The 25,379-nt window shown below is 36.9% G+C and overlaps 1 protein-coding gene across 7 annotated transcripts in view; it reads right to left on the reverse strand.

Annotated features, from left to right (window-relative positions):
* Positions 1 to 2,379: 2,379 nt before the first annotated feature.
* The window catches only part of NUCB2 (nucleobindin 2), a 45,357-nt gene continuing 22,357 nt past the window's right edge, over positions 2,380 to 25,379 (reverse strand). For 5 of the 7 annotated variants that reach the window (XM_067749743.1, XM_067749740.1, XM_067749741.1 and 2 more), the window contains exons 5-14: positions 24,246 to 24,372; positions 17,760 to 17,863; positions 16,756 to 16,941; positions 16,469 to 16,559; positions 15,817 to 15,875; positions 15,627 to 15,719; positions 14,334 to 14,423; positions 3,622 to 3,792; positions 3,255 to 3,336; positions 2,683 to 2,829 (exon numbers count right to left, since the gene is read on the reverse strand). In XM_067749743.1, coding sequence (XP_067605844.1) covers positions 2,822 to 2,829; positions 3,255 to 3,336; positions 3,622 to 3,792; positions 14,334 to 14,423; positions 15,627 to 15,719; positions 15,817 to 15,875; positions 16,469 to 16,559; positions 16,756 to 16,941; positions 17,760 to 17,863; positions 24,246 to 24,372 — 1,011 coding nt within the window. In that variant the 3' untranslated portion in view covers positions 2,683 to 2,821. Of the gene's footprint in view, positions 2,656 to 2,682; positions 2,830 to 3,246; positions 3,337 to 3,621; positions 3,793 to 14,333; positions 14,424 to 15,626; positions 15,720 to 15,816; positions 15,876 to 16,468; positions 16,560 to 16,755; positions 16,942 to 17,759; positions 17,864 to 24,245; positions 24,373 to 25,379 lie in introns of those variants that run through there. The other 2 variants (XM_067749738.1, XM_067749739.1) reach the window with 2 other exon arrangements.

Raw genomic sequence — 25,379 nt, forward strand, 5'->3', positions numbered from 1 at the left:
GTTCCAGATATGATTGGTCCAAACAATCAGATGTACTCACTTGAAACTTTTACTCAGAACTGAATTACATGGGGAGAGAAGCAGGACATGAAATATCCATTTTTGCTGACACAAAGCAAGGCAGAGGTGGTGTGGTTCTGGAGCTGGCAACTTCATGACTTCCTAATATGGCAGGTGGCTTCCTGATTTAGCAGGCAGCTTCTTGATGGTTCCAAAAGCAGCAGCTTCTTTGGCAGCCCAGTCTCATGATGCAGTTCCTAGAAGCTCAGCCTAAGTTCCGTTCTTTCAGCCCTCCCAAAGATTCTGTGAGCTATCTATCTATACTGCTCCCCCCCCCCATCAATCCCATTCTGTTTAGTAGCTGAAGATGATTCTATTACTTACAATGAAGAATCTTAACCTATACAGAATTTGGTAGCTAGAAGTAAGGTGCAGCAAGTAAAAGGATCTGAAAAAATGGAATTGGCTTAGTTAAGAAGGTAGGGTTTGGGGCAGTGATACTTCATGCCAACTGAGGTTAAGGTATCAGAGAAAATGGTGGTAGAATTTCAGAATGCTAGCATGTGTGGGCTGCGCCTTGCCTCTTTCAGAAAAGTCCTACAGGAGAGATGTGGCTCGGGCTAAGGTAAGCAAGTCTGCAGAGATGGAAGGCAATATAGCTTTGCCAAGAGAACTGCTCTCTATCTACCAAATAAATTGATAAAGTCCCAAATCTGGAGCCCTGAAGAATTGAAAAAGTCACTTACTGTGCTACCGTACTCTAAACTGAAACAGTTATAAGTAAAGGTTCTGAGGAAGCGCTAAAGCTTTCACAACCTTTCCAAGAACCTTCCCTTAAGAATTTTCTGCCAAATAATGGGAGCCATCCTAAGGAAAAAGATCAGATTAAGACTGCTGTTATCCCATCCAAGCCTATAGTTTAAAACAATCCCAAGTGGGTACCATTCATTTAAGACCCAACAGGAGAAAAGAACACAGAGGCCAGCAAGCAAAAGATGAGGTTCTTTGTCAAATATGTCTTGACAAGATCTCTGTGGTTTCTCCTGGTAATAATTGAAGAAAACAGACCAGAAACGTACAACTTTTGAGGGAACTGTTTTGCCAAAAAGCAAAACGAAACAAAAACAAACAAAAACCCTAAACCTGGCCTGAAACAGCCTGTAACTATCTGAAACAATCCCAAGGCCCCAAACCCACAATAACAGGAAGTGAAGTGCGAAGACTGTCCAGTCTTCCAGAAGAGGACACTTCCCAATGCCCAATTGCGTCCTTGAAGGTTAATGGGCAATAAAAACATCCTAGAGGGCAATGCCAAGGTCCCCTGAGGACATTAGACAAGGGAGTTCCTCCCAGAAAGGTGAAGCAGGGGTTGCCTAATAGAAAAACCAAAGAATATATTTATGGACAGAGCAGAGAGACCTTGCTATTTTTGCCAAGCAGTATTTTTTTAATTGTTATGGAAAGATGACTGCTCTGTTTCCTGTTTTCCCCTTTTCTAAAAGGTTGATTTTATTGCAGTTATCCTGTATCTATCCCATTATGCATATGGTGCTCAGGGGGCAGACATGTTGCTTTTTAGTTTGCAGATGACCAGAACATAAAAAAACCACATCCTAACCTGATGGAGGGGACTATACTCAGATGTCATGGGCTTTGAACTACATGCAATAATAGATTGGGTTTTGGTGGTTTCCTTTTGAGGTGAGGGAAGTGAGCGGTTTCTGTTTTGGAAGAATGTACATAGATATTTAGGTAACCAAAAGGCTGTTTAAATTAAAGCTGTAAGTTGCCTACCAAACATTCCCTCTTCCCTTCTTAAAGGGAAACCTTCCTAAAAGAATCCTAACTTTTAGCCTGTCCCATTGCCAAATGGATTTCTCAGCTTCCCTAGCAGCTAGATGGCCACGTGACACAGCTCTGGCCAATGAGATGTAAATTCAAATGCTATGTGGTTCTCTGGGAAAACTGCATCAAGGAAGCTGATTCAACTGGGGGACATTCCTTTTGTTGCCCTTCCCCACTGCGTCCAAGAGCCATCTTGGACCCTGAGAATGAAATAACTCGAGAATAAAAACTATGCACTGGGGAGAGCAGAGGAGAAAGATAGGAACCTGTACATCACCTACTTCCAGATTTCTTCTATGTAAAAGGCAGAAGTTCTTATTCAGTTTAAACCACCATTATCTTTGGGTTTTCTGTTATATGTAGCAAAACCTGATCTTGAATGATAGAGTATAAAGCAAAATTGTAAATGAAAAATGAACTTAAGTGGTAGCAAGAGCTGTTTGGTTGAAGAATTTCTAGCAGTTAAGATTGCTGAAAGTAGGAAAAAGTTACCAACACACACTGGGGAATACTATGGTCTTCTCAGGAGAAGAATTATTAATATCAAAGAGCTTTTATTGAGAGAGGGGATGATAAGCACCCATAAAAGAGTATTTACCTTTATGAATAAGAGAAAACAATTTATTTTAAAAGCAGTGGGTGGCGCTTTCTCACTTAAATAGGTACTAATAGTTTCATTAAATTATGGCATAAAGCCACTTAATTAAATCACTAAAGGAGAACAAAGGAAAAAGAAAAGAGGTATGAAAATGAGAGCAGGTATTGAGTTTGTTTCCTTCCTGGTTCTGGTAGACTTCAATCCTTAAACATCTGTGTCCAAAAAAAAAAAAAAATACGTTCTCATTTAAAAAGTATCTTCCTTTATTCCATATATTCTTTAAAATATTTACTGAGCAGAGGAAAAGGAAGGGAGGTAAAAAGATGACACACAAGATGATGTAACAATTTTATTCTAAGTTCTGGCGGACTTTGGACTTTAAATGCCTGTTCAAAAAAAAAAAAAGCCCTCATTTTAAAGGTATCTTCCTTTATTCTGAATATTCTTTTATACTTAGATATACTGAGTATTTGCTTTTTAACTAGGTTTAGTTAATCACTGATTACAATTAAAAAACATATTCTGTGATAGTATCAATAACTGATTAGGAAGAATTATGAATAATACTGAAAAAAATCATTTCACCATGCATATGGCTATCAAATTATATAGCTTTTGAAATGTACTGATGTATACAAATTTGAGAGGCTTTTTCATTTTTCTGTAACACAAATTGCTCTATTTCCACAAATAAACAGAAAATAGCACAGATATTAATGATTTGAAATTATATTTGTAATAAATGTGAATTTCTATTTATTCAATTTTTTAATTTCCTCAAACAAACAAACAAATAAACAAAATTACATACGTGGCTGGATCTTTGATTCTCCACCAGGCACTGATGGGGGAATTTCTTGTTGTAATTTTTTTTGTTCCATCTGCTGTAAAACCTAGTGAATGGAAAAAGAATGCCTTAAAAGTAAGCGTTATTTGATTTTCTCTGATATGTATGACCATTGACAATGCACAACAAACTGAAAATTGTTTTCCAAAATGGGATATTTACGTTCTATAATTTAGATTAATATTCAACAAGGAAGTTTAAAAAAATGCAGTTTAAAAAATACTAAACTTTAAAATACGACAGCTAATTAAAATATATTACAAAAACACAGGCTTGTAGCAAAGCCCCTAAAATCCTTTTTAATGCCACAAGCCTTTTTACAAAATATCACCTGATGGTATTCCAGCTTCTGAGCCTCAAGTTGGTCATGCTGACGTTGTAGCTCTTCTTTTTGTTTCTGAAGCTCATCTGCCTTTTTCTTAAGTTCAGTTTCTTGTATGGAGATAAGATTTTCATATTCCTTCAGTTCTTCCTCTGTGAAGAACTGTTGTTGATCCAATGTCTAAAAGACAAAGAAATGAGAAAAGAAAAACCTTAGAAAGAAAACAAAAAGGTCTGATTCAGCTTTAAAATTCTATGCTTAGCAAAGTACAAAAGAATATCTATAGTATTATATCTTTTGGGTAAGAAAGAAAGGGAAATAAGAATATACACACTTGCACTTATTTGGGCAAAAGATATAACAGGAAGGAAAATCCAGAAACTAATAAGACTGGTTACCTACAGAGTAAGGGGAGAACTGGGTGGAAAGGACAAAGACAATGTGGGAAAAAAAAAAATCACACTCCTTTGAATATGCCTTTTTTTGCACAGATTTGATTGTTGGAAACATATCAATGTTTCACATACTCAAAGAAAAAAAGAAAATAAATAAAAATCCACAAGGACAGAAAACCTCTCCAAATTGAATACAAATAGAAACAAATAATACTTTTATTTTAAGTGAATAAAACAATCCACAGAAGGGGGCAGGAGAAAAGAACTAACCCAAGAAACTTTTTTTTTTTTGCGGTACGCGGGCCTCTCACCGCTGCGGCCTCTCCTGTTGCGGAGCACAGGCTCCGTCCGGACGCGCAGGCTTAGCGGCCATGGCTCACGGGCCCAGCCGCTCCTCCTCCCACACCGGGGCACGAACCCGTGTCCCCTGCATCGGCAGGCGGACTCTCAACCACTACGCCACCAGGGAAGCCCCCCCAGAAACTTTTGATCACAGCATTTGGACTATATGCCCTTAGGCTAAAACAACAAAAAAAAACTGTAAAAAATATTAAAGTCTGGCTTTGCAGAGGCATCGATTAGCAATTCTGAAACTCTTCGTACATCTTAGGATTGAACAAATAAATACAATATTATTGTGGAAAATGAGAGCCAGGCTGTGTATGAAATATGGAAAAAGAAAAAGAATGTATTACAAGTAGAAGCGTTAGATTGAAATTTGAGGAGATATCAGTATGAACTCATGAGTTTTAATACCTCTTGATAGCTAAAATATAAAAATGAATATAAATGTGTAGATGTGTCTATATACATATGTGCGTGCATGCGTATATATATATATAGACACACATACACATACTATAAATATATATTTTATATATATATATATATATTTTTAATTCCTCAACTCTGTTACTTGATAAGACCTAGAAGCAATGGCACTCCAGTAGCAAGGAGCAAATCCAGTGTCCAGATCCTGGACTGTAATATTGATCTCCACTAAAAGGAACCAGTGCTCCTCAGAAAAATGTCTGAGTCCAGAGGTAGGGCAGAGAAAGAACAAGATGAGCCTTGGACACCTTATTACGCTAAAAAGTAAGGAAGTCCTCAAAGAATGATAGGGACATGCCTGAAGGACACAAAAGCTAGTCTGAGGAAACTCCTACTAGCCAAATCAGGGACAATTTGAGCATTGAAAACAAATGACAGTAAGAATTCAAGTTTACTGAATAAAATAAGAAGCCAAGAGTCTACATTGATATAAACAACTAGAGAAGGGGGAAGGAACAGCTACAGTGGAAAGTCAAAGGGAATATTGGCTTTTTCCACCTACAGCAGAAAGCCAACTAAGGAATGATGATTAGAAAATCACCATTTGTCAACAGTCACAGTAACAATTTATTCTGGCTAGATTCATCAATGCATGCTAAACCTCGTAGATAATGAGTCTCAAAGTATATCCCCAAAGACAATACCTTTTTAAAAAGTAGAGCAATCTCTTTTTTTATTGGTGGAAATGTAAATTGGTACAATTCTTCTGAAAAGCACTTTTACGAAGTATATCAACAACCTTAAAAATATTCCCTTGGTCCTGGTAATGCTACATTGAGAATTTATCTTAGAAAATAACCCTGAACACATAAAAACTTTATATAAAAATGTGTTTATAGCAGCACTATCTTTTTAAATAACAATAAAAGACTGGAAATAACCTATATGTCTAACCCTCAGAAAACAGTTAAGCACCTCCATAGTTATTAAAACAATTCTTACAAATAGTATTTGGAAATACTTTTGATATGATGTTGGGTGATTTTTTTTTTTAAGCTGACTTCTGATTCTAGCAGTATGGTGGGATAGACAAGATACTTTTCAAATTACAAAAGGTAAAATAGTAATTTTACAGTGGGAAAACCTGGTAGACACCACCTTAACCAAAGAAACAAAGTTAACATTGCCAGTTATGGAAATAATCAGCAGCATATGATTCTTGATATGATGCACTTAGCATCACTTCAGTGATATTCCTATCAAAAGTAGGAATCATAAGGAAACACCAGACAAATTCAAAATGAGGGACATTCTACAAAATAACTGGTCTGTAATTTTTAGAAATATCAATGCTATGAGATACAAAGACTCAGGAACTGTTTCAGATTAAAGTAGACTAGAAAGACATTACAACTAAATCCAATGCATGAACTTGGATTTTCTTTTGCTATGAAGACCAATACAGGAAAAATTGACAAAAATCTCAATAAAATCTAGAGATTAGAGAATAGTATTGTGTGCGTAGCATTGATAATCTTATTGTGATTATGTAAGATAAATCTTTGTTTGCAAAAAATACACACTCAAGTATTTAAGGTTAAAGCAGCATCGTGTGCAACTTACTCTCAAAAATAATTATAGATGTTATATATAAATACACACACACAGATTAAAAATAGAGAAAGAGAGAAAAGGAGGGAGAAAGCAAATGTAGTAAAATGGGAAATCTGGGTGAAAGGTATTCAGGAATTCCTTGTTCATACTTGCAACTTTTTTGTAAATCTGAAATTATGCCGAAGTGAAAAAGGTATATAATTGTCTATTGATCCAGTTCACCAGAAGCACTCAAGGGAATTCATGTTCAAATAATCTTAGCATTCTTTTTCTTCACCAATGTCCAGAAATAGTTCAAACGTTAGACAAAAACTTACAACAAAAAAGAAGCTGATTTCTTTAACCTCAAACTAAGATGACCAATCGTCCCAATTTGTCCAGGATTGTCCAGGTTGTAACGCTGAAAAGTTGCGCATCCTGGGAAACTCCACAGTCCGGGTAAACCAGGACAGTTGGCCATCCTATCTCAAACTAATTAAAAAGGTAATATTTTTATTTTATATAGGAAAGGACAATGTTCTTTTTTTTTTTTAACATCTTTATTGGAGTATAATTGCTTTACAATGGTGTGTTAGTTTCTGCTTTATAACAAAGTGAATCAGCTATACATATACATATATCCCCGTATCTCCTCCCTCTTGTGTCTCCCTACCACCCTCCCTATCCCAGCCCTCTAGCACCGAGCTGATCCCCCTGTGCTATGCGGCTGCTTCCCACTAGCTATCTATTTTACATTTGGTGGTGTATATATGTCTACGTCACTCTCTCACTTCGTCCCAGCTTACCCTTCCCCCACCCCCGTGTCCTCAAGTCCATTCTCTACGTCTGTGTCTTTATTCCTGTCCTGCCCCTGGGTTCTTCAGAACCATATATATATTTTTTAGATTCCACATATGTGTGTTAGCATACGGTATATGTTTTTCTCTTTCTTAGTTCACTCTGTATGACAGACTCTAGGTCCATCCACCTCACTACAAATAACTCAATTTCGTTTCCTTTTATGGCTGAGTAATATTCCATTGTATATATGTGCCACATCTTATTTATCCATTCGTCAATAGACACTTAGGTTGCTTCCATGTCCTGGCTGTTGTAAATAGAGCTGCAAAGAATATTGGGGTACATGACTCTTTTTGAATTATGGTTTTCTCAGGGTATATGTCTAGTAGTGGGATTGCTGGGTCTTACGGTATTTCTATTTTTAGTTTTTGAAGGAACCTCCATACTGTTCTCCAAAGTGGCTGTATCAATTTACATTCCCACCAACAGTGCAAGAAGGTTCCCTTTTCTGCACACCCACTCTAGCATTTACTGTTTGTAAATTTTTTGATGATGGCCATTCTGACTGGTGTGAGGTGATACCTCATTATAGTTTTGATTTGCATTTCTCTAATCATTAGTGATGTTGAGCATCCTTTCATGTGTTTGTTGGCAATCTGTATATCTTCTTTGAAGAAATGTCTATTTATGTCTTCTGTCCATGTTTGGATTGGGTTGTTTGTTTTTTTGATATTGAGCTGCATGAGCTGCTTGTAAATTTTGGAGATTAATCCTTTGTCAGTTGTTTCATTTGCAAATATTTTCTCCCATTCTGAGGGTTGTCTTTTGGTCTTCTTTATGGTTTCCTTTGCTGTGAAAAAGCTTTTAATTTTCATTTAGGTCCCATTTATTTTTGTTTTTATTTCCATTTCTCTAGGACGTGGGTCAAAAAGGATCTTGCTGTGATTTATGTCATAGAGTGTTCTGCCTATGTTTTCCTCTAAGAGTTTTATACTACCTGGCCTTACATTTAGGTCTTTAATCCATTTTGAGTTTATTTTTGTGTATGGTGTTAGGGAATATTCTAATGTCATTCTTTTTTTTTTTTTTTTTTTGTGGTACACGGGCCTCTCACTGTTGTGGCCTCTCCCCTTGCGGAGCACAGGCCCCAGATGCGCAGGCTCAGCGGCCATGGCTCACGGGCCCAGCCGCTCCACGGCATGCGGGATCCTCCCGGACCGGGGCATGTTGGCTGTGGGTTTGTAATATATGGCCATTATTATGTTGAGGTAAGTTCCCCCTCTGCTTACTTTCTGGAGGGTTTTTATCATAAAGGGGTGTTGAATTTTGTCAAAAGCTTTTTCTGCAACTATTGAGATGATCATATGGTTTATCTCCTTCAAGTTGTTAATATATTTTATCACATTGATTGATTTGCGTATATTGAAGAATCCTTGTATTCCGGGGATAAACCCCACTTGATCATGGTGTATGATCCTTTTAATGTGCTGTTGCGTTCTGTTTGCTAGTATTTTGTTGAGGATTTTTGCATCTATGTTCATCAGTGATATTGGCCTGTAGTTTTCTTTCTTTGTGACATCTTTGTCTGGTTTTGATATCAGGCTGATGGTGGCCTCGTAGAATGAGTTTGGGAGTTTTCCTCCCTCTGCTATATTTTGGAAGAGTTTGAGAAGGATAGGTGTTAGCTCTTCTCTAAATGTTTGATAGAATTCACCTGTGAAGCCATCTGGTCTTGGGCTTTTGTTTGTTGGAAGATTTTTAATCACAGCCTCAATTTCAGTGCTTGTGATAGGACTGTTTATATTTTCTATCTTCCTGGTTCAGTCTCGGAAGGTTGTGCTCTTCTAAGAATTTGTCCATTTCTTCCAGGTTGTCCATTTTATTGGCATATAGTTTCTTATAGTAATCTCTCATGATCCTTTCTATTTCTGCAGTGTCAGTTGTTACTTCTCCTTTTTCATTTCTAATTCTATTGATTTGAGTCTTCTCCCTTTTTTTCTTGATGAGTCTGGCTAATGGTTTATCAATTTTGTTTATCTTCTCAAAGAACCAGCTTTTAGTTTTCTTGATCTTTCCTACTGTTTCCTTCATTTCTTTTTCATTTATTTCTGATCTGATGTTTATGATTTCTTTCCTTCTGCTAACTTTGGGTTTTTTTGTTATTCTTTCTCGAACTGCTTTAGGTGTAAGGTTAGGTTGCTTTATTTGAGATGTTTCTTGTTTCTTGAGGTAGGATTGTATTGCTATAAACTTCCCTCTTAGAACTGCTTTTGCTGCATCCCATAGGTTTTGGGTCATCGTGTTTTCATTGTCATTTGTCTCTAGGTATTGTTTGATTTCCTCTTTGATTTCTTCAGTGATATCTTGGTTCTTTAGTAGTGTATTGTTTAGCCTCCATGTGTTTGTACTTTTTACATTTTTTCCTGTAATTGATATCTAGTCTCAGAGCATTGTGGTCGGAAAAGATACCTGATACAATTTCAATTTTCTTAAATTTACCAAGGCTTGATTTGTGACCCAAGATATGATCTATCCTGGAGAATGTTCTATGAGCACTGGAGAAGAAAGTATAATCTGTTGTTTTTGGATGGAATGTCCTATAAATAGTGATTAAGTCCATCTTGTTTAATGTATCATTTCAAGCTTGTGTTTCCTTATTTATTTTCATTTTCAATGATCTGTCCATTGGTGAAAGTGGGGTGTTAAAGCCCCCTACTATGGTGGTGTTACTGTTGATTTCCCCTTTTATGGCTGTTAGCATTTGCCTTATGTATTGAGGTGCTCCTATGTTGGGTGCATAAATATTTACAATTGTTATATCTTCCTCTTGGATTGATCCCTTGATCATTATGTAGTGTCCCTCTTTGTCTCTTGTAATAGTCTTTATTTTAAGGTCTGTTTTATGATATGAGAATTGCTACTCCAGCTTTCTTTTGATTTCTATTTGCATGGAATATCTTTTTCCATCCCTTCACTTTCAGTCTGTATGTGTCCCTAGGTCTGAAGTGGGTCTCTTGTAGACAGCATATATACAGGTCTTGTCTTTGTATCCATTCAGCCAGTCTATGTCTTTTGGTTGGAGCATTTAATCCATTTACGATTACAGTAGTTTTCAATATGTATGTTCTTATTACCATTTTCTTAATGGTTTTGGGTTTGTTATTGTAGGTCTTTTCCTTCTCTTGTGTTTCCAGCCTAGAGAAGTTCCTTTAGTATTTGTTGTAAAGCTGGTTTGGCGGTGCTGAATTCTCTTAGCTTTTGCTTGTCTGTAAAGGTTTTAATTTCTCCGTTGAATCTGAATGAGTTCCTGGCTGGGTAGCGTAATGTTGGTTGTAGGTTTTTCCCTTTCATCACTTTAAATATGTCCTGCCACTCCCTTCTGGCTTGCAGAGCTCCTCCTTAAAGATCAGCTGTTAACTTTATGGAGATTCCCTTATATGTTATTTGTTGCCTTCCCTTACTGTTTTTAATATTTTTTCTTTGTATTTAAATTTTGATCATTTGATTAATATGTGTGTTGGCATGTTCCTCCATGGATTTATCCTGTATTGGACTCTCTGTGCTTCCTGGACTTGACTGACTATTTCCTTTCCCATATTAGGGAAGTTTTCAACTATAATCTCTTCAACTATTTTCTCAGTCCCTTTCTTTTTCTCTTCTTCTACTGGGACCCCTATAATTGGAATGTTAGTGCATTTAATGTCGTCCCAGAGGTTTCTGAGACTGTCCTCAATTGTTTTCATTCTTTTTTCTTTATTCTGCTCTGCTATTTTATTTTCCAGGTCACTTATCTGTTCTTCTGCCTCAGTTATTCTGCTACTGATTCCTTCTAGAGAATTTTTTTTTTTTTTTTGCGGTACGCAGGCCTCTCACTGCTGTGGCCTCTCCCATTGCAGAGCACAGGCTCCAGACATGCAGGCTCAGCGGCCATGGCTCACGGGCCCAGCCACTCCACGGCACGTGGGATCCTCCTGGACCGGGGCATGAACCTGTGCCCCCTGCATGAGCAGGTGGACCCGCAACCACTGTGCCACCAGGGAAGCCCCTTTCTAGAGAATTTTTAATTTAAGTTATTTTGTTGTTCATCATTGTTTGTTTTCTCTTCAGTTCTTCTAGGTCCTTGTTAAACGTTTCTTGTATTTTCTCCATTCAGTTTCCAAGATTTTGGATCATCTTTACTATCATTACTCTGAATTCTTTTTCAGGTAGACTGCCTATTTCCTCTTCATTTGTTTGGTCTGGTGGGTTTCTACCTTGCTCCTTCATCTGCTGTGTGTTTCTCTGTCTTCTCATTTTGCTTAATTTACTGTGTTTGGGGTCTTCTTTTTGCAGGCTGCAGGTTCGCAGTTCCTGTTGTTTTTGGTGTCTGCTCCCAGTGGCTAAGGTTGGTTCAGTGGGTTGTGCAGCCTTTCTGGTCAAGGGAACTGGTGCCTATGCTCTGGTGGATGAGGCTGGATCTTGCTTTTCTGGTGAGTAGGACGACGTCCGGTGGTGTGTTTTGGGGTGTCTGTGACCTTATTATGATTTTAGGCGGTCTCTCTGCTAATGGGTGGGGTTGTGTTCCTGTCTTGTTAGTTGTTTGGCATACAGTGTCCAGAACTGTAGCTTGCTGGTCGTTTAGTGGAGCTGGGTCTTAGCTTTGAGATGGAGATCTCTGGGAGAGTTTTCCCCATTTGATATTACGTGAAGCCGGGAGGTCTCTGGTGGACCAACTGTCCTGAACTCAGCTCTCCTATCTCAGAGGCACAGGCCTGACACCTGTAGGAAGGAAGGAAGGGAGGGAGGGAGGGAGGCAGGAAGGAAGGAAATAATTAAAATAAAAAATTTTAAAAAATTATTAAAAATAAAATAGATTAGGGCTTCCCTGGTGGCGCAATGGTTGAGAGTCCGCCTGCCGATGCAGGGGACACGGGTTCGTGCCCCAGCCCGGGAAGATCCCACATGCCGCTGAGCGGCTGCGCCCGTGAGCCATGGCCGCTGATCCTGCGCATCCGGAGCCTGTTGCTCCGCAACGGGAGAGGCCACAACAGTGAGAGGCCCGCATACCGCAAAAAAAAATTAAATAAATAAAATAAATTAAAAAGTAATAAAAAAAGAAAGAAACAAAGAAGAGAGCAACCAAGCCAAATAACAAATCCACCAATGATAACAAGCAATAAAAACTATACTAAAAAAAACAAACAAAAAAAACGGACAGACAGATTATCTAGGACAAATGGTAAAAGCAAAGCTATACAGACAAAGTCACACAAAGAAGCATACACATACACACTCACAAAAAGAGAAAAAGGAAAAAAAAATCTATATAAAAAAAAAAAGGAAGAGAGCAACCAAATCAATAAACAAATCTACCAATGATAATAAACTCTAATTACTAAACTAAGATAAACATAAAACCAGAAATAAATTAGATCCAGAAAGCAAACCCCAAGTCTACAGTTGCTCCCAAAGTCCACCAGCTCAATTTTAGGATGATTCGTTGTCTATTCAGGTATTCCACAGATGCAGGGTACATCATGTTGATTGTGGAGATTTAATCCGCTGCTCCTGAGGCTGCTGGGAGAGATTTCCCTTTCTCTTCTTTGTTCACACAGCTCCTAGGGTTCAGCTTTGGATTTGGCCCTGCCTCTGCATGCAGGTCGCCTGAGGGCGTCTGTTCTTTGCCCAGCCAGGATGGGGTTAAAGTAGCAGCTGATTACGGGGCTCTGGCTCACTCAGGCCGGTGGGGAGGGAGGGGTATGGAATGCGGGGTGAGCCTGTGGCGGCAGAGGCTGACATGACGTTGCAATAGCCTGAGGCATGCTGTGTGTTCTCCTGGGGAAGTTTTCTCTGGATCACCGGACCCTGGCAGTGGCGGGCTGCACAGGCTCCCGGGGTGGTGTGCATAGTGACCTGTGCTTGCACACAGGCCTCTTGGTGGCTGCAGTAGCAGCCTTAGCATTTCATGACTGTCGCTGGTGTCCATGCTGATAGCCGCGGCTTGCACCTGTCGACAATGTTCTTTTTTCAATCTACTTTGTTTGGTACCGCTCAACTATTCTGTTCAAGATGTGTATGCACTCACTTATACACAGTAAACCACGGTATAAATTCAAATACTTTTCAGGAGCAATTTGACAGATATATTTAGAAACTAAAAAATGTTCATAAAACTTGAGAATAGTTCTATTCCTAGGAATTAATCCCAGGGAAATCATCACAGATGCCCCCAAATGCATGAACAAATGGATAGTCATCATAATGTTATTTATCACAGTAAAAAAAAATTAGAATTGACCCATAATGTCTGAATCTGGAAGAATGGCTATATAAATTATGCTACAACCACACAACTGCATGCTAAGTGGTCATTTTTCAAATCGAGATTTTGAGACATGGCATTGAAATGTTCATGAAATATTGTTATATTTTTAGAAAACAGAATTTCACAAACATACAAAGTCATTTATATAGTGAATATATGAAGTCATTTAAAAATATATATAGATATGAATTTATGTGTATATGTAAGCTAAAAATGGGACAGTATACTATTTATTCACTGTATGCTATATATGCATATACTAAATATACAAACGATTTCCAAACTGGCATAACACAATGCATAATTTAAGTGTCTACCTCCGGATGGTAGAATTACATGTAACCTCGAATTCATACTTTAACTGTATCCATATTTTTAATTTTCAAGAATGAACATATTTTACACACAAAAAAAGTACGATTTTAGGGCTTCCCTGGTGGCACAGTGGTTGAGAGTCCGCCTGCCGATACAGGGGACACGGGTTCGTGCCCCGGTCCGGGAAGATCCCACATGCCGCGGAGTGGCTGGGCCCGTGAGCCATGGCCGCTGAGCCTGCATGTCCGGAGCCTGTGCTCCGCAACGGGAGAGGCCACAACAGTGAGAGGCCCGCATACCGCAAAAAGAAAAAAAGGACGATTTTAGAAAGACACAATTACATGCAATGTGATTACCAATAGAGATCAATTGTCCCAGCTTTGCAAGAAATCAAGTTCATTATTTTATAGTGAAATTTCATATGAAAAGCCAAGATGGTAAAACTATACATGCAAACATAATGGCAAATAAAAGTTAAAAGCAGAATAGACTGATGTAGAATTTCTTGAACGATACATCCCATTTCACGTAGGTTCTATTACCTCCCAGCTGTCTGGCTCCAAGAATTCCTTTTTTTCTGTAGCTTTCAAAAACTCTTCTAGAGTCACCAATCGGTCTTTGTTAGTATCAACCTGATTAAAGGAAAGTGTACATGTAAAATAAAATAACTCTTTCACATTATTTAGATACTAGAAATTCTTCTAATAGATGCTACTACATAAATATACAGCAATTAGGGCTAGCCTAACATCCAGAGAAACTGAGGGAAAAAATCAAAACAGGACACTCAACATTATCCTAGAATCAGAAAATAGATAACTTTTTCTTCTATATAATTCAAATTTGAAAATAACTGATACCCCCAAAGATCACCAAGTTTGAGTCTGCTGATATGACTGGGTAGACTAGTATTGTTTTCCTTACTCACCACACCTCCTTTCAAAGCCAAGTGCTTGGGCAAGAAAAACAATCTTTCCAGAAAGAAGACTGTTTTAGCCAAGAGTAAAGGAGTTTAAGTTAAAATGCTCTCAACAATGTTTTCCTAAAAACAAACAACTAACTAAATCAAAGCTAAAGTTGACAACCTTTCCAAACCCTGTTTAATGGCTTTTATAGACTATGGCAAATTCAGTTACAAAAGTGAACTCTATGATGGCCAAAGAAATTAATTTGTTACTTGGAAGCCAGCACTCAACAAAAATCCCAATTTACCATAAATAGCTCAAATAACAGGTGAAAATCACTGAAGCAAAACAGTGGGCTTGGGGAATTCCCTGGTGGTCCAGTGGTTAGGACTCTGTGCTTTCACTGCCAAGGGCCCTGGTTCGATCCCTGGTCAGGGAACTAAGATCCCAAAAGCTGATCCCACAAGCCACGTGGTGCAGCCAAAAACAAATAAACAAACAAAACAAAACAACAAAAAAGTGGGCTTAAGTTACCCTGCCTATGATAGCTATTTCAGAGTTTTCAGCTTAGTAATGTGAACAAGAAATAAATACTTGTTGTTATAAACCATTAAGGTATTGAGTTTTTTAATTTCTTAGCAAAAACGAATACAGCATTTACAATATCAAATAATGGACTACATTATTTTTTACTTCTAAAAGAATGCTTTACAGCATTCTTTTATATGCAGCAGCATCTTAATATTTTAAAATATTTTAATGCAGTTACAAAATAATTTTATTTACACTAAGGGAACCTACTGACTGTTCTGGATCAAAAATGCAAAATCCAATTAAATATTATATATATTTATTTTCCATTTTACAGTAAGATTTATTGCAAGAACTTGAAAACTCCACAGAAGTAACAGATAAACTTTTCAAACATACCTCATTCATTACATGTTCCCTCATTCTAAGCCTTTCTTCCTCCATTTCTACCATATCATCCTCTTCATTTTTGGGGTCATATACTTTCTCCAACTAAAAAGAAAAATTTAAAACCAACATAAAAGAAAGGAAGATAATAGAAGGAAAAAAGACAGAGCAAAACCACTGAATACTTAATGAACTCATTTACCTCTTTAGTAAATAGGGCTTCTAATTCTTGTTCATCTAGGAAGCCATCACTATTGACATCTAAAGTTTAAAAGTTACAAATGCAAAAACTGATTTTAATGCCTTAGAAAATTGATAGTTAAAATACAACTAATTACTAATGGTTTGCAAAAGTATTACTTAACACGAAGCATCAACATGCTACAGAAAAAGGTATCCTTCTTTCTTATGAAGCCTCAGATCAGTCCAACTGATAACAATTCACTACTTATTCATAATTCAACATTGTTATTTAGAAAAATATATATATTAACCAAAATATAAAGTGAAGCAATATGCTATAAGACTAAAAGTAAATTTTAATATTACAGCATAAAGTCCATTAGATATAACCTAGCTAGTCACAGAAATGCCTTCATTTTACAGAGAAACTTGTAATAAGTCATAAAATGACTCAAAAATAAAAGCAAGTATAAAGACATAGCTACTGACCTAAAATATTTTATACTGCAGACCAGCAATAAAGACTACTATACTACCCTAGAGGAAAACTCTAAATGTTTACTATCAATAGGACTCGATTAGCAAACCTTGGCAGAAGTCGATTAAGAGTAAAGCATCTATAATTTTTCAAACAAAAGATATAAATATTAATATTGTATCAAATCTGTTACCATGTAATTTGAAAAATGTCTTGGGGTCAAAGTCATTAGGATCCAATCCATCAGTCTCTTCCCACACTTCTTTTAGTTGATCTTTGCTTCCCTGTGAATCAATTTAAAAAAAACCACTCAAGACAAACTATAATCTATGTATATAGGCTCAAAATAAAATATAAAATTGAAAAACTTTGCAGAATTAAGAATCAAGATTTTAAGTACTAATAACTTATAAAATTCTACTATCTGGCACAGAGAAGTATCTTCATCTAACTATGGTTTTACAAAGTCATAATCCTTACTGGATGATTAACTTTGGGATGACTTTCATGCTTTCTCTTCATTTCCTCAAATTTAGATTCTTCTTCTTTTCTCTTTTCTTCATTAAGTGTTTTTAAATATTCTCTCCTTTCATGTTCTTTCATCATTTCATATTTTTTAAATTCTTCATGTCGAGCTTTATCATAGTGTTCCAGATCACTTGTAGCCTATAATGCAATTTTTAAATTAAATAAGAAGATGTGCTTGAAAAATATAAATAAAGGCTTTCTTGCATATAGCATACTCTCTAACAGAAGGTAGCATAGGAGGGCCAAAACATATTTGACTTCTGTTTTAAATTTTACCCTTCTATTTTAGTCATTATCACTCTCAGAGATGTAGGCATTCAAAGAAACTAAAAGTTCAAAGCTAGTTTCAACTTTAGGAAGTTCCTTATAAGCAAGTAATATATAAATTTATTTTAAAAAGAAGAAAAAGGAAGGGACTGTATCAAATCTGTACAGTATAGAGAACTAGAACAGTTCCTAACGACTTAACTAAATCTAGTAACACCCAGGCTAGAACATCTAATTTGCTAACTTCATACAGTACAACACGAGAGGTCTACAAATTACAATCTAAAATCCCTGAGGCAGGATGTGTTTAAGAATTTTCTAGATTTTAGAAAAGACATACGGCATATATGCCATATCATTTAACACCCCAGAAGAGTTTGTAATCAAACAGATTAGTACTTCCTTATCAAAATCTATAAATACACTAAGTAAGCTAAATAAAACCTATAAATAGCCTTACTATAATTTAAGCCAGGTTTCCATTTTTATAGTATTTTGGAATTGTTGGCAAGGGATTACAGACCTGTATGTCCACATTATTATCTATACTAATAAGGGTTAAGCTACCTCCCTTTAAAGATATTCTAGAGAGTATGTAAAAGTTATACTACCACGTCATGGAATTTACTTGTCAAATTACAAAACCTCAAAGGCACAACAAAGACAACACATTTTGAAATGAGTCTCACCGCTTTGATTAGCATATCTAAATCTGTAGATTCAAACTTCTCAGGATTCAGGTGATTTAGATGATCAAATTGTTTTAGAAGAGCATGGTGGTCTATGCCTGTATCTGAAAGAAAAAGAGAAAACTGTAAACAATAACTTATTAGAAGCTAGAAACATTAATATAAATAATACATAAGAATAAGCATTCATATTAATTCCTATAGGATTTTATAAGAAAATTCAAAGTTTTAGATTTAAAAGTTCGTATTTCCTTTTAGAGTATTGTACATATTGTTATTCTAGTCAAAGGTAATGCCCTTGAATCTAGAATGGAATACAATTTAATGTGTACATTTTAATGTTATTTCAAGAAAGACTAGTTAGCTATCTTTTCCAGTATAATTTACAGTAAAAACTTTTTCATTATTGTAAAAGTACCAAATTTCGTACTTTTAATTAAACTCTAATATACTACCCTCACCAAAGGTCTAAGAAGAATTTCTTTCTTTTTTTTTTTTGTTTTTTTTTTGGTTTTTTTTGCTGTATGTGGGCCTCTCACTGTTGTGGCCTCTCCCGTTGTGGACCACAGGCTCCGGATGCACAGGCCCAGCGGCCATGGCTCACGGGCCCAGCTGCTCCGCGGCACATGGGATCTCCCCGGACCGGGGCACGAACCCGTGTCCCCCGCATCGGCAGGCAGACTCTCAACCACTGTGCCACCAGGGAGGCCCTCTTTTTTTTTTATAAGAATTTTTTTTTCTTTTGGCTGCACCGGGTCTTAATTGCAGCATGTGGGATCTTTTATTTGCAGCATGTGGACTTCTTAGTTGCGGCATGTGGATGCTTACTTGCAGCATGTGGGCTTCTTAGTTGTGGCATGCGGACTACTTAGTTGAGGCATGCGGACTTCTTAGCTGCAGCATGCATGCAGGATCTAGTTTCCCGACCAGGGATCGAACCCGGGCCCCCTGCATTGGGAGCACAGAGTCTTACCCACTGGACCACCAGGGAAGTCCTAAGAAGAATTTCTAAAAAGAATTGCTCTAAAATTTATATGAAGGAACTATTTTTATGCTGCTCCAATTAATCCTTTATGGAACAATAAAAATCTAATTCAGTAAATTCAATTGATTATGACTTTTTTTTTTGGCTGCACAGTACAACATATGGGATCTTAGTTCCTCCACCAGGGATCGAACCCTCGCCCCCTACACTGGAAGCACAGAGTCTTAACCACTGGACCGTCAGGGAAGTCCCTGATTATGACTGATTTTTAAAGAAACATCAACAGTTTTCTTTGTAAAGAACTTAAAAAAAAAAAAAAGCTATAGTGTATTGTAGTTGAATGAGTGAAGCAATTCTGGACGATTTCAGTTGTATTATAGAACTGAGCAAAATATGTACATGTGTTGATTTGTTAGAAGTCAGGATTCTCACTTAGGAAAAAAGAACATACAAACATGAAAATGATGGAAGGCAGGTAAGAAACTTGGGGAAAGGGATGGGAATTAGTGCTAACTGTGTGAACTTATTATTTCTAAACATACATATATAATGTGTACACATATATGCATGTGTATGAATATATATTTATATATGTGTGTGTACATGCATATGTGTATGGACATGCATGTATTTCCTATCTCTGTCCTATGGAAGTGTCAAGAAGAAAATATATCCCAGGAGTACTGAGCACACCTAGTGCCATCTCTTGGTCTGCAACATCATTTCGCACTAAAATTAAGAACCAGGAATCCTCAGAGAAATGGCTAATTCCAGGGCTAGGGCAGGGTATAAAGTACAAGATGAGCCTGGAACATATTGTTATGCCAGAAAGTAAGAAACAGCTGAATTTAGTTCAACTAAGCTTTCACTGAATTCTCAGTATGGCCCTGTACTAGAAGTTTTACTTATGAAGAAAAGCTCTGTTACAAAACCTAGCCCTAACGGATACGACCCATCACTGAAATACATGAAAAGACACTTAGCCTCACTCAAAATAAGAGAAATACATATTAAACCTGCACAATTATACCATCTAACAGAGTGGCAAAACTCCTAAAGTTTGATGATACTTATAATTAGCAAGGCTGTGAGAAATTATTGCTGGTGGGAATGGGTATTGTTCACCCTCTGTGGAGGTTGGCAGTATCTACCAAAATTACAAATACATATATCCTTTGGTTTAACAGTTTCATTGTGGGGAACTTATCCTACAGATAATCTTACATGGATACATAGTGGTATGTGTACATGAGTGTTCACTAGAAATAACCCAAATACCTATCAACAGGGGTCTGGTAAATAAATTATGGTATACCTATACAATGGAAATCTGCGCAGTTGCTAAAAAAAATGATGGTCTCTATGTACTAATACAGAAAGATCTCCAAAATATATTCGTAAAGGAAAAATACAAGCTACAAACGTGTATTGCATGTATCTTTTGTATAAAAGAGAGGAAAAATAAGAACTTTTATTTGTATTTGTTTATATGTGAGTAAAGAAACTCAGGAGGATGGTATTAGGGGCAGTGGGAACTGATAAAGTACAAAAATATCATGGAACTTTTTGCTATATACTTTCTTACACTTTTTTTTTTTTCTTTTTTTTTGTGGTACGCGGGCCCCTCACTGTTGTGGCCTCTCCCATTGCGGAGCGCAGGCTCCGGACTCGCAGCCTCAGCGGCCATGGCTCACGGGCCCAGCCGCTCCGCGGCATGTGGGATCTTCCAGGACTGGGGCACAAACCGGTGTCCCCTGCATCGGCAGGTGGACTCTCAACCACTGCGTCACCAGGGAAGCCCCTTACACTTTGTTTTTTTAAACCATGTGAATGTATTGCCTACTTTAAAAATTACACACACACCCTGCAAAATTAAGACGCTTTAAGCCCTCCTTCAAATTATCAGAAATTTTAATTCATAAATTTTGAATCAATGAGAAAATACTCATAACTTTTCTAAGCATATAAAACAGTTTACTTTAGATAATGAAATTCAGCCGCTGTCTTGGAATAAAGAAAATGTTGCCAAGATTAAGGGGATGGAAGTTGTCTAAGGGCAAAGAAATCTCAAACCACCTTAGGCCTGGCTTCAAGGATGGAATTACCTTGTGTGTCTGACCAGCTGAAGTAGGATGGTATGAGTTAATTTACCTCTCATTGATATCCTTAGTTTCAGGATAAAGAGTATTTGGTACTTGTTTTCTAAGTCTATTCACCAGCAGAGAGTTTACTGCTCTACACAATTTCTCCAATATGATCCATTGACCAGAGGTACATGTTTAAAATGCAGGAACTTCCCTGGTGGTCCACTGGGTAAGACTCCGTGCTCCCAATGCAGGGGCCCAGGTTTGATTCCCGGTCGGGGAATTAGATCCTGCATGTATGCTACAACTAAGAGTTTGCATGCAGCAACTAAGAAGCCCGCATGCCACAACTAAGACCCGGCACAGCCAAAATAAAAATTAATAAATAACTATTTTAAAAAGATAAAATGCAGATTACTCATCCCTAGAATCAGAGTATCTGGAGGTGAGATCCAGTAATCTGCATTTTTAACTAGCTCCCTAAGGTGATTTTTATGCAATCTGAAGTTTAAGAACTGCTATTCCACCCTTAGTAAGTATTCAGATATTTACTGATGACAATGAACCACCCAGATAACCAACCTATGGGGGCACGTTACAAGGACACAGGAGCCAGCCTGAAGGGTCTCCCACTTGCCAAAGCTGGCCCTTGGATTTTGATTCATAATTAGAAAGGCCATTCCAAGACAATAAAGGAATTCACTTATGCTGTCAACTGTTGCTTTTATGGTTTTATTTTCTACACTTAAATCTTTGATTTATATAAGCACTTATTCTGATGTATATGAGATATAAATCTAACTACCTTTTTCCAAATGGCTATCCAACTCTATTAAGACTACTTTTTTTTTTTTTAATCTTTATCTCACTAATAATGAGATACCACCTTTAATTCAAACTAATTCCATATGTATTTAATTTTATTTCTGGAATTTCTATTTTGTTCCACTGGTCTTTCTACTTACATGACAAAACCATAGAGTTCTAATGTCTGAGGCTTAGTGATATATTTTAATATCTAATATATCTAGTCCTTCTTCTTTGTTCTTCTTCATAGGCACATCGCTTTTCTTGCTCATTTCCCTTCTCATATGAACTTTAAAATTAACTTGGCTAGTGCCAGGGGAAAAAAGTACATCTTTTTATTTGGATCATGTTAAATTTGTAAATTAACCTAAGAAGAACTGACATGTTCATAATGTTGAGTCTTTGTATCAAAAAGATGTTATGTCTTCCCCTTTTTTCAAATCTACTTTCGTGTTCTTCAGGAGCACTTTAAAGTTTTTATCTGAAAGTTTTGCACATTTCTTAATAGGTTTATTCTGGGTGTTTTATCTTTGTTGGTATCATAAATGGAGTCTTTTCTTCCATTATATCTCCTAACTGGCTGTTGTTTGTACATATGAAAAACACTGATTTCTGTATATTGTTTACCTTGCTGAATTTTACTTTTGTATATACTAAGTTTTTCAGACAAGTTCTTTGGGTTTTCCAAGTGAATAATTATATTACCTGCAAATAGAGATGGTTTTATCCCCTACTTTCCGATTATTTTACCTCCAATTTTTTCATTTGTATAATTCCTTTGGCTAGTACCTCCAAAACAATATTAATTAGTAGTGGTGACAGTGAGCATCATTGTTTTGTTTCTGATTTTAGTGAGAAAATATATTTGTGTTTCCCCAATGTGTAGCTGAGTTGGACATATCTGATCATGTTACAGAAGTATCTATTGATTACTATTTTATTACTTTTTTAAAATTACGAAGGGGTGTTAATTTTTGTCAAATGCCTTCTCTGAATATATGGAGATGATCATATGAACAATGAGATTACTTTCTTTAAGATATCTTCACATTTCAAAAACTGCTTCATAGCTATTTAATCTTCTCATAGTCTAAAATTAAAAGAATATAGAAAGATGAATAGGCAGAGCACAGAGGATTTTTAAGGCAGTGAAACTACTCTGTATGATACTATAACAGTTGATACATGTCATTATAAATTTGCCTAAACCCATAGAATGTACAACACCAAGAGTGAACTCTAATATAAACTATGGATTTGGGGTAATTATGATGTGTCAGTGTAGGTTCATCAATTGTAACAAATGTACCACACTGTTGGGAGATGTTGGTATTGGGGGAGGCTATGAACGTTTGGGGACAGGGGTGTATGGGAAATCTCTGTACCTTACCCTCAATCTTTTTTTTTTTTTTTTTTTTTTGCGGTACGCGGGCCTCTCACTGTGGTGGCCTCTCCCATTGAGGAGCACAGACTCTGCACGCGCAGGCTCAGCAGCCATGGCTCACGGGCCCAGCCGCTCCGCGGCTTGTGGGATCTTCCCAAACTGGGGCACGAACCCATGTCCCCTGCATCGGCAGGCAGACTCTCAACCACTGTGCCACCAGGGAAGCCCTAAACACGTGTCCTTTTTTTTTTTTTGCGTTTACCCTCAATCTTGCTTTGAACCTTATATTGCACTAAAAAAATTGTCTTAATTTAAAAAAAATACAAATTTCAAAGATTTATTCTGATTCATTATTTGTCCTTTGACTTTACAATTTCTCTTGTCACACCAAAACTTTCTTTCTTCTTATATCTATTCATATGATAATTTACAGCATTAGATTTCCTAAAATTAAGTTAATCTCGCATTCCTGAAATAAATCCACTTGCTATGATAGAATATTCTTTTAATGTCCAATAATTTTTGGCTTTGGCATCAACACATAATAAGAGTGTGGAAGCTTCCTTCTTAATCTATGCTCTGGAATACTTTAAATAGCACTGACAATCTGATCTTTAATGGTTTGGTGGAATTCCCTTTGGCACTATCTGAACCTGGTGTTTCTGTGGAGCTAGCTCTGACGATTGTTCTATTTCATCTATGGAAATTGTTCTCATTAGATTTTCTCTCTCTACTTTCTTTTGGTTTGCTTTGATGTTATTTTTCCTCTTTTAAATCAGTGGCTTAATTCATTATTTTTCATTCTTCCTTTTTACTGATATAATTATTTAAGGCTAATCATTTTGATTTTTGAATGACATGAATATATAACCTATTCAAAAAATTAAATTTTAAAAATTAAGAGAAGGTGGGACTTCCCTGGTGGCCCAATGGGTAAGACTCCATGCTCCCAATGCAGGGGGCCTGGGTTTGATCCCTGGTCAGGGAACTAGATCCCACATACATGCCGCAACTAAGAAGTCCGCATGTCGCAATGAAGATCCCGAGTGCCGCAACTAAGACCTGGTGCAGCCTAAATACATAAATAAATAATAAATAAATAAATTTAAAAAAATAAGAGAAGCCAAATCAATAATAACATTAAATGTTGACTATAGGAACATGGTCTGTAAACTGACCTTAACAACCAAATATTGGAATTTTCCTGCCTTTTCTTTAGCACTTACCTTGAAGGGAATCCAATTTAGCTTTAATCAGCATTCTTAATCTTGCCACTTCTTGCCTTTTCAGTTCATCAAGTTTTGTCCTCACATGGTGACTTACTAAATCCAGTTCTTTGCTTAGCCTCCCACTCTGTTAACAAAAATAATAAATTAATTTTATCTATTCCATTGCATTTTTAGATAAGACACAATATATTAAAAATAGGGTTATAATAAAGTAGTGATACTTTTGACTATTTTAGATAAATTTGACATTACAAACAGCATTTCTTTCAGAAGATATTCAGTTTGTAACTCTAAAATCAAGATGTCTAAAAACCATATAATTTAGAAAAGCATAATTAAAGCGCAAAGAAGAAACTCAAGAAGTAACTTAAATTACAAAATGGTGCAGCCACTTTGGAAAACAATTTTGGCAGTTCCTCAAAAAGTTAAACCCACAGTTACCATATCACCCTGCAATTCCATTCCTAGGTATATACCTAAAGAGTTGAAACATATATTCACATAAAGTCTTTTTTTAAATATTTATTTATTTATTTATATTTTATTTTTGGCTGCATTGGGTCTTCGTTGCTGCACTCGGGCTTTCTCTAGTTGCAGTGAGCGGGGGTTACTCTTTGTTGCAGTGCGCAAGCTTCTCACTGCGGTGGCTTTTCTTGTTGTGGAGCACGGGCTCTAGGTGCGTGGGCTTCAGTAGTTGTGGCACCCAGGCTCAGTAGTTGTGGCTCACTGGTTCCAGAGCACAGACTCAGTAGTCGTGGCACACGGGCTTAGGTGCTCCGCAGCATGTGGGATCTTCCCGGACCAGGGCTCGAACCCATGTCCCCTGCATTAGCAGGAGAATTCTTAACAACTGCGCCACCAGGGAAGTTCTCACATAAAGTCTTAAATATGAATGTTCATAGCAGCATTATTCATACGAGCCAAAAAAGTAGATATAACCCAAATGTCCATCAACTGATGAATTGATAAAATATGGAATATCCATACAGTGGAATATTATTCAGCCATTAAAAGGAATGAATACACCAATACATGCTACAACATGATGAACATTGAAAACATTATGCTAAGTCAAAGAAGCCAGGCACAAAAGGCCAAATTTTGTATGATTCCATTTATATGAAATGTCTA

The sequence above is a fragment of the Pseudorca crassidens genome, chromosome 9 (assembly GCF_039906515.1).
Source record: "Pseudorca crassidens isolate mPseCra1 chromosome 9, mPseCra1.hap1, whole genome shotgun sequence".
NCBI lineage: Eukaryota > Metazoa > Chordata > Mammalia > Artiodactyla > Delphinidae > Pseudorca > Pseudorca crassidens.